Here is a 10,645-nt window from a genome sequence, read left to right as displayed (position 1 = left end):
ACAGTAAAACCGTAGGTCGCGTGCGGTCTCGATCTCGGGAAATCGGCGGCACGTGCTCTTCGCGTATGAATAGTGCGCGGATTTTTTTTCCCGTCGATCGGACAATGTCATTTGGATCGGTCGGGGGGAAAAAAACCATGAAAAAATCATAATATGCACTGCAGTGATGATTATTCGCCTAATCCCCGGCAGCTATATATAATATGTACTAATGTACTACTACTACTACTACTATTATTATTATGATTATTATGTATCGTCTTTCCCGGTTTCCGGTCGGGCCCTTTATACATTTTTGATATTGTGTCACTCCTCCGCGAGCGTACGCTACACACGCGCAATAATCTAAAACAAATACTTACATATTATTATTGTTATATATTGCGTCATGTACCGTCGGCCGAGATTAGCTGGGGACGGCGGCGATGGGTGGGGTGGTGTGGGGAAGGGAAAAAAGAAGCGCAGTAAATCCAAACATGTATATTATATAGTTGTGGTGCATAATTAGAACGCAGTTTCATTGTTTGCATTCGGTACACCACTCGTAAAATAAAAAAAAAATAATAATAATAACGACAGACACACGGCGAGGAGGGAGCAGCAGGGCTGCAGAAGCACACACAGTTCACTTTGAAGTATATATATTGTCAACAATGATACACGCACGTCCCCGCGATGCCGCAAGAATCGACGGCGGTCTTCATAATACATTATAATATATAATATGCGTAAAACGTGAGCGCAGTGTTGAAATCTCCTGGTCTGCGGTTCCCGGTGCAACATCCTCCCTCGTCCATGTTATTATACGATTGCCCCCGAGACGTCGTCGTTTTAAACGATATCTTCATTGTTTACCGAGTGGCGGTGCCGGTTGACGTGGAATAAGCGTTAGAATAAAATATGAAGTGAAAAAACCCAACGGTAAAGTAGAGAGGGTCTTGTTCTCGACGGGAAAGCGGTTATTATTTTATTTTTAATGTGAATATAATTTATACTTTTAAGCTTTTTTTTCTTCAGTTTTCCCGGCCGCAGGCATTTTTTTTTTTGTGGTAAAACAACGCCATCCGATAATGACAAACGTGAAAAGTCGTCCGCAATCGATACTACCTATCACGAATTAAATATTGAAAAGGGCTTTGCAACGGCAGCGGCGGTGGTGGTCGTTGTAAACACGAGGCGCGCGGTTCAAAGACCGCAGCGTTGGCGACCGAGTTCGTTCAATATTCATAAATGAACTTCGCGCCCCCACGAAATACATAATAATAATAACAAAAATCTTTTGCGCCACAAATTTCGGGTCACGTCTAAAAAAAAAAAATACGACAAAAAGAATAATTTAAAAGCATTTTCTTTTTTATCCTCGAAGCGAGCATTGTATAATATGAATAAGTCAACAGAAGAGAGAGGTGACGTAGCCGTAAGTGCTTTTGCCGAAGCCAGCGGTAAACCCACTTTGCACAAGAACACCGCAAGCAAGAGAGATGAAAAAATATATATATTTACGCATGTACTGCCACTTCCACCAAAAACCTCCCGCTCGCTCTCCTTGAATATTTTTTTCTAATTTGTTCTTTATGTAAGCCAAACACAGCCCGATTTTTTGTATAAAAATTAGCGACATTTTTGCATCCCGAAATGTACCTATTTTCGTTACGTTTTGTCGATGCGCGCGCGTGCACACACACTCGCACTATATACTGCACACTATTATCCGGTCGAATTGCTGCCGTCATGTATATATGTCAGTGTGTGTACGAGCGAGAATTGTAGTATAGGCGTTAAATAATCTAATAAATAATAATAAATCTAAAGAATTGGATGGTTGCCTCCGATGTCACCGCTATATAGGCTCCACTGCCACAAACTTTCGTATAATACGACAACGACGTCGACGACGACGACGACTGTATATTATTATATTTTAAGTACTGGACCGTTGCCACGATTTCGCACTTTGTCTTACGGCCATAATCTTTTTAAAATGCCCCACGCTCGCTGGTGTGTGTGTGTGCACAAGTGCACAACCGTACAGCTGAGAGCTGGACAGAATATGAACAAACGATGTATATATTTTATACACATATACCTCCGCTTGACTATATGAGCCGTGTCTCCGAATGACGAGTGGAGGCGATCTATTTATTTTGGAAATGGTACTTATACGATATTAAATAGTAGGCGCCGGAACGTACTAAATCCTTGCGACGCAAGTAGGTAGGTCTTACCGTTTCCGGCCATCATCTGCAGTTCGTCGTCACTTCCGGTTAGATTCGCGCGAGTTTTTGGAATGACGCGTCGGAGAAGACGATATACCACGTTGTGCCACACACGCGTATAATAAATTATGTGTGCTGCCGGTTTATTAATTTTTTCTGGATCGTTCCGGTCGTCATATGATCCGACCACCTGATGCGGCGATGAGTGTGACGACTTTATTATTTTTATTTTTTTTTTTATTCATCGTTGTGCGTTGTTCGGGCGTAAATGGAAATCGAACTGCAATGATATTGAGATGATTCACCGCGGTCGTGACGAAAACATGTGTTTTAATCGCAACCGGAAACCGGAACACGCGCGACGACATATTAATAAATAAATTAGCACATGCGGCCCGATATTCCTGCCGCGGCTAGCCGAGACGGTTTTCGCCAGAAATGAGAATAGACGTACGAAGTTGGGCGGCAGGATGTGCTTCAGTGTATATATACTATGTGTGAATAATATAATATATTTTACGCTATATGAAGCCCGATGGTGGGGAGGGGGTGTGTCAGTAACGGGAGAGCGCGGACGAGAGCTGGGAAAAAAAGATTTTTAACTATTCGGATGATTAAAGCGGAAAAAAATCGTCTACCGTCTTAAAGAACAATAAAACTGTCACGCGGGGGAGTGTGTAAACGAGACACGAGAAAAAAAGACCCGCTGTCCCTCGACAGTCGTGTGCAGAATTAATACACTTGGCTCCGATGTGTGTAACACGCATGCTGCGTGCACATATAATATTATAATACATATATATATATATATATATATATATAAATATTATACATGTATATCAGTATACGTTTTATTTACGTTCATTAATCAAGCGCAGTTGTAGTATAGACTGTTGCTGCTTCGGAGTATATTATAGTGCGTCAATAGTATAACATGTTTAGTCTGTTGTTCGTCTTCAAATATTATTTCATCAAATTATTAACTAAACAGTGAGTATACCTGGGGACTATATTGGCAATATCCCTCGCCCATATTATACTGTGAAAATATAATAATTGGCAATATATATTTTACAATAATTATCGATTCTGCAGTGCGATCCTTGGAACCCGAAAGAGTACATTTCATACTTTCGTCTGTATCAAAAACAATCTGGTCCCATTGTTTGACACATATTAAAAAATATGTTTACGACCTAAAGCTTTAATGTATAGTTCTGCTAATTGAGGGTTTTGAGTATATTCGTTTTATTATTTAAACTAAAATAGAAATATATTTTCGTCGTAAATCATAGTTATATAACTATATGTAAGATTTAGTTACCATTTGAAAATACTCGTAAATCGTAATACAATATTATACTGCCCAGCACGACATCAAGTTATATAAAACTTCGTATTTTATACTATGATGAATATTTTATTTTGGTGTTCGTTTTTTAAATAAAACAGAATTGTTTGTAAATAAGTGGTTTCTTCATGATCTTTAACAATCGTGTTTTTTGCTTTTTTCAGTTCAACCACCTGAAAGGGATGCCGAGCCTTCCGAACCCTCAGTCGCTGTTCTTCCTGCCGTTATTGGACCAACTGCGTGGCCTGTCGCACTGTTCCAACGCAGCGGCGATGGCCGGTCAACAACAGCAGCAGCAGACTTCCACCACCACGGCGTCCACCAATTGCAACGTGAGTACCTCTATCATGATTCGACTTAATCTAAACTACAATTCTTCTTCTCGGTCCGTCTTTTCGGCCAACTCTTCTGTGGGATTTTCAATTTTCGTTGTTATATACCTAATCATAATATATATCATATTATAATCTACATTTTTTATTTTTTATTTTAAAACTAACAATCTGTATATGTATAAAACACGTTAGAAAAGTAGACACAAGACACCCAATTATGACACTTTTTTTATGAAATTGGTGAATTGTGGTTACAATAAAAATGTATATATTTAATATACGACACCATATTCCATGAATGATTCGGAATTTAGAGTTGATATTAAGGGATTTGGATGGCTGGTTAGGCAGAAACGAACAAACAGTCGTATATGGTATACCTTTGCGGTTTCTGCAGATATAGGCATCAATAGAGTATTGTTGTAACAGAGTAGCTATGTTTTTATGATGAGTTTAGAAAGTTTGCGGACTAAGTAACAGAAAGATTTCAGCGTCGAGTTAAGAACTATTGGTTTACTTTTTATATACGGTCAGCCCAGGTTAGACGTTGGTCCAGGATTAAACCTTAGAAGCTAGAGCTTGTGGATTTTATATCAACTCGGAATTATTGACATATTATATAATTTTGGTCTTCGATTTTCACATCAGGTCATGCCGACAGCCGTGTGGTCCAACAACGGCAGACCACCGTCGACGTCGTCGGCCAGTCAGTGTTCCATGCAACTGCAACAGGAACAGCAACATACGCCGCCGCCTGCTCAGGCGCAGCAGCAACAACAGCTGCGACACCCGACGACGGCCGCCGACCCGGACGCGCCGCTGAACCTGACCAAGCGAAAGTCGCCTACGCCGCAGCCGCATCCTCCGTCGTCGACGACGCCGCAACACCACCACCAGCATCTCCAACAGCAGCAACAGCAACACCACCACCAGCAGCAGCAGCAACAGCAACAGCAACAGCAGCAACAGCAACAGCAGCAACACCATCATCTCCAGCAGCAGCAACAGCACCAGCAGCAGTTACAACACCAGCTGCAACAACAGGCCAACAACATGTTCGCGCCTAGGAGTTCTGGCGGCGCCGGATGGAACTCGTCTTCGTCTTCGCCGCCGGCCACCACGCCTGGCACTGCCAACAGGCGGTCCGGTTCCGGTCAGGGACTGGTCAGCCCGCCGGCCGCGGCCACGCCGAAACTCCTGCCGCCGCCCATACCGGTGCCTAGAGGATTCATGCCGTACGCCGGCATACCACCGCCTCCTCCGCCGCACCACTCGTCTGCCGGTAAGTGCAGTTTTTCCTCGATCACCACCGAATTCGGTACACAGACGTGTCCAAACGTTTATATACCGCGGTTACCCACTAGCTATTACCTACAGTTAAACATAATCTACAATACGAATAGGCGCAAAATTTAATATATAGGAGGTTGGTATACGTACTATAGTATGGGTTTAACCGACCTAACCTCCTTTTTCATCAACCGGTCTTCGAGTAAACGAGTCATTTAGATTTTAAAAGAATAATGAAAAATTCCTACCTATAGAATTATATTATTATGTATTTACGATGTCCGCCAACCTGTTGAACCGTCGGGTACTCGGGTAACACGTATTATTGGAACGTCAGGAAAAAAATCACATTATACTATAGTATAATAATACTGTACGATGAATATAATATTGTGTTATAACTTATTATAATATTATATCAGTTCGTTAAAATAAACATATTTCTTTTCAGAACCGACGTGAGCGCTATAAATCGTACGAGCCGACGAAAATTGCGGTCGCGAAAATTCAGACCGCATAAATTATTTTCGTGCGAGCGTTGGAAATCGGTTTATTCGAAGTCCGGCGAACCGTTAATGACTTATTATTCGCATTATCGACGTACCTATATGGCTATATACTAGCTAGCTCACGGTTCAATGCAATAATTATTCTCCCGAGTTATCTGCAGCGCGCACCTCCTGCTGTTGTTTGATAATTTGAAAACGAGAATAATATTATAATTTATAATTGTATTCGTTTCGTATTAGATTAGACACAATATATATTACATTAGTACCTACACCCATGGGTACATTATTATAATATGTTATAAAGCCCGCGAAGGCTGTTTCCGCCACCGTCCAATATTTCATAAACATCTCTCTAAACAATAATAACGTAAAAAACGATTAACGCGCGTCCCCGGCGCCTAAATGCAGGCACAACTGTTCAAGACGTACCTAAACGTGTTTGATTCGTACGCATTTTTATTAATTGTTTCGGCGGATCGTTAGGCGCGTAACTGAACAATAAAGGTGTCGCCCGACGACTTTTGGCGCCGCCTTTGGGTCAATCGTCGGCGTTTGGTCGCTTAAACAGACGTTATCGGCGGTACACGTCCGAGGTCAATCAATAAATAGCGAACCGTTAAAATATCATGTAGCCTACTATTTTGTAATTAAATCATTATAGTACGCGGATTTGATAGCGCGAAAGACATTTAAAAATAAAGAGTAAACACAAATACATATAAATAGATATATTATATAATATTGCATAATTCAATACAATATAATATATGTATTAAGGTTCCAGTTCATAATGTGCTATTGTGATCGGACCAAACAATACAATAATTACTAACGTGCACGTATTCGCAATATTTGCATAATATTATAGAGATAGAGATAGTTCAATCCTAGTACAACCACCGGTAATGAAATACGTGTTCGTAAAAACATAATAATAATAATATAATCGCATCGGTGGAATTAATATAATGTGTTATTTAGAGCGTACTTTGAACCGGTTCGCCTTATCATCTGAACCGTTCATCGATCGCGATCTAATTGAATATATATAGGTATAGGTATATATAAAAAACCTCGTGTAAAAATAATGTAGACGAATAAATTAGAGACTAAAGTTCGCACTCAATTAAAAGTTAAAACAAATATAATATTATAATATAATACAAAATAACGCTATTATTATGATTATTGCTATCGCTATATATCATTATACCCGATAATTACTCACGTAGCCAAATTGATATTATTATATTGTTGTTGTCGTCATGTGGTGATTTTTTTTTTTAATCTCAGGTGGCAAACTAAGCCTGTCGCCCGGCAAGGACAAGATGTCACCTTACTCGGGATTCCAACTGTGTCCTCCTCAGCTCCTCAGGGACGAACATTCCGAAAACATGGATCTATGTAAGCATAATAATTTTTTTCTACAAACGACTTATATTCTAAGGTCCTCGATAGTGTAATGTAAAACAGTACGGTATTTAACACGTGTTTTCAATTTTTTTCCCACAGCTTGGGGACCCAGTGATCCAAATTTCAAACTCACCGACGACACAAGTGACAGAGGTGAGTGTACAATAGAACCTAACCCAATATACAGTGAAACTTCAAAACTATACTTATAATTCTTGTGGGCAACAAAAAGAAAATTCATACTATTGAGAATGTTGTTGAATGTAAAATTAAATAAATTTTGGTTCAAATCCCTACTAACCAGTTAAATTATCAACAAGATAACGTTAAACAGAAAATGTTGTTAAATGAAAGTTTCACTGTATTATAACACATAGTACCCACTGCGCTGCCCAATGACGCCGCAATACGATGGTTGATTGTATAATATAATATTTTGTTTTTGGAAATCACAGGTCGCATGATACGGCAGCAGAAGAAAGACGGCGAGCACATCAAGAGACCTATGAACGCGTTCATGGTTTGGGCCAAGGACGAGAGGCGAAAGATCTTGAAAGCCTGTCCCGACATGCACAATTCGAACATTTCGAAAATATTAGGTGGGTAGAGATGCTGTTTTCTCGATAAGAGAACTCGGTGCCACTGTGGCAAATTATTTGTTAAGTACCAAAAGAACGATACCAAAATTGACTCTTAAGTACTTTCTTTGCTGATGCCACAATGGGAACAGAGTTATTTGGTTTTTTTTTACTCTTGTACCTACCTATAAACCTGATGATAATAATCGCTTGTTTTTTGGCTGCAGGTGGCAGGTGGAAGGCAATGTCGAACGCGGACAAGCAGCCGTACTACGAGGAGCAGTCCAGACTGTCCAAGTTGCACATGGAAAAGCACCCGGACTACCGGTATCGACCCAGGCCGAAGCGGACGTGCATCGTGGACGGCAAGAAGATGAGGATATCCGAGTATAAGACGCTGATGCGACAGCGCCGGAACGAGATGCGGCAGCTGTGGTACAGGGGCGAAGGGGCCGGTCCTTCCGGTTCCGGGCCGGACGTAGCCGGCACCAGTTTCGGGTATCCACCAGACGGGTCCATATCGCCGGACCTGATGTACTCTCCGGCAAACTCGCCGTCCTTTGGCGGCGACAGTCACGACGAGGACTAAGCGACGGCGGTGCAGTAAGCCGCTTGCACCACTGTCGCTATCGTTCGCCTGGTGTACAGTGTTGTACCTACAAGAGCTTTGCGCGACGCCATCGCGTTCGAGTCATCGCCATCGCCATGATGCGCAGCTACCGCGGTCATCGGTGCAGGACACCACTGCTGCGCAGCTACCGAGGTTATCGATATACTGCAGCTGCTCTGCCGATCGACACCCACTATTCCTCCACGCCACGTCCAAGTCGACCGGCGAAACAGGCCAGTAACCCCCACGACTACCAACAGTACCTGTATTACACTATATATATGTATATAATATTATAGTGCAGCGTTAGTAGACATGGAAATAGTCAAAAGTAAACCCCCTAATCCTCATGTGTATGAACCAATTTTTTTTTCTTAATTACCGTGTACAGAAAATTGTGTAAATTATTATTATTATTTTTATTATTATTATTATTATTATTATTATTATGATTTTCTAATTACGCGATTTTATTATTATATAGTTAAACGTAAAAGCCGAGAAAAAATTCGAAAAAAAAAACAGAATTATATCGCGTTCACGATATTTATGTGTTATATATATTTTAGTGGTTATGATTCGAGTGTATACAATATTATTATTATTATCATTATCATTATTATTATTATATATTATTATTTTATACATATTATAATATTATATAGATTATAAAATAATAAAATATTGAACATGTAGGATTTCTTTCGCACCTGTATTATAGTATAGGTAGGTACGTTAATTATATTTTGTACAGACATAATTTAGTTTAATAATATAATGTATAATATCGATTATGATTAATCGAAAAAATATGAGAAATTCCAAAAAAAAAAATAAAGAAAAAACAAAAAAAAACGTCGTCTTATAATAGCGGTTGTACCGATGTGACGTGTGTTTGTGTGCGTGTGTATAAATATGATAAATTTTTTTGTGATAACGTTTCATTACCTCGTCCGCGCGTAGTACCTATGCGTATAATATAATACATTTGTTGCGTGCGTAGGCGTATCGCACCTAATACCTACAATTACTTATATATATATTATTATTATTACATATATATATATATATTGAGTGAGTTCGTGAGTAGGTAATATCTTTATATTATTATTATTATTATTATTATTATTATTATACAATAATGACGTGTCGTACGAGACGGCGGATCGAGCGCGGCGACAGAATGTAATAATATAATAGTAAATTGTAATAATTATTATAATATCGTAATTATATTGTTTGTATTGTTTGTATATATATTTCACATACATATATATATATATATATATCGAGTAGTGCAAGCATAAACGCGTAATGTTATATTGTAATATACTTTGGGTTTCGTTTTTATTTACTCCAACTGGGACGAGATACGTGCTTGTACCTATATATAATATAATACATATACATACTTACATACGTTTTTGGTACACATGAGTACGGCTAGTCGGCGTCGTCGGCTTTATGATCTCTGTTTTTATTATTATATATGTTTTATTAATTGTATCGTGTTTGTATAAACAATATTTTTTTTTTTGTAAATGTAACCTTTTTTTTCACTACCTATTCATATTTTGTACATACATAGTTTTTTGATTCATTCGTAAAAATCGGACTCTTTTACACACGTCATTTGGAAGACCCTGTATATCTATAAATTGTGCATAAAAAAATCGAAACGTATAAAGTTTTTAAGACACAATATATAACAGTACTTATATATATGTATCTATATATACGTTATGCGTATATGTTGTACACATAAAAATAAAGTAGATAGATTAAAATATTGTTATTATAATAATACGTAGGTAGATGTATTGAAATGAATTTCGCTATTTATCTTCTCTGCAGACATGGTCTCACGATCCCATCCCTCAAATTTATCAGGTTCAGTCGTCAAAGCTTATTTTTCGAATCCTCGACTGTATAAACTTTCCCGCTACAAACGTTTGTTTTTTGTTGTTTTTTTTTTTTTTTTGAGTATACCCCTCTCTTGTGGATATACATTTTATTTGATTTATATATATTATATAATATCTTACTACAGTATTATGATTATTATCAAGTCATAATATTTGAATACGAAATAATATGTTTTGATATTATATTACAAAAGTCTGTTTTACTTTAATTATTATTATTATTATTATTATTTTATTATTATTATTATTATTATTATTATTATTATTATTATTACTATGATTATTTTGTGTAGATACGATATTATATTTTTTGTATTGTAAAATTTTGACGAACGATTTCGTAGACCGATTGTTCAATATTGTGTACAAAAAAAAAATAATAATAATAATAATTAATTTGTAAAATAATTGTACG

At 38.2% G+C, this 10,645-nt stretch overlaps 1 protein-coding gene across 1 annotated transcript; it reads left to right on the top strand.

The window, feature by feature from the left end:
• The first annotated feature begins 3,731 nt into the window (after nt 1–3,731).
• Nucleotides 3,732–8,769, top strand: LOC111040359 (transcription factor egl-13-like). The gene is made up of 6 exons (XM_022324248.1): nt 3,732–3,899; nt 4,551–5,184; nt 6,998–7,108; nt 7,217–7,270; nt 7,573–7,716; nt 7,923–8,769. The coding sequence occupies exons 1-6, from the start codon at nt 3,750–3,752 to the stop codon at nt 8,282–8,284; spliced, it is 1,455 nt and encodes a 484-aa protein (XP_022179940.1). The 5' UTR covers nt 3,732–3,749; the 3' UTR covers nt 8,285–8,769.
• Nucleotides 8,770–10,645: the final 1,876 nt, after the last annotated feature.

The sequence above is a fragment of the Myzus persicae genome, unplaced genomic scaffold (assembly GCF_001856785.1).
Source record: "Myzus persicae strain clone G006 unplaced genomic scaffold, MPER_G0061.0, whole genome shotgun sequence".
In the NCBI taxonomy this organism is placed as follows: Eukaryota; Metazoa; Arthropoda; class Insecta; order Hemiptera; family Aphididae; genus Myzus; species Myzus persicae.
Note: the sequence above shows the minus strand (reverse complement) of the source record. Positions and strands in the feature narration are given on the sequence as shown.

Coding starts and splice junctions, on each gene's coding strand:
- LOC111040359 (XM_022324248.1), top strand. CDS start 3,750: ATGCCGAGCCTTCCGAACCCTCAGTCGCTGTTCTTCCTGCCGTTATTG. Junction 3,900..4,550: donor CGGCGTCCACCAATTGCAAC/GTGAGTACCTCT, acceptor TTTTCACATCAG/GTCATGCCGACAGCCGTGTG. Junction 7,109..7,216: donor TTCCGAAAACATGGATCTAT/GTAAGCATAATA, acceptor TTTTTCCCACAG/CTTGGGGACCCAGTGATCCA.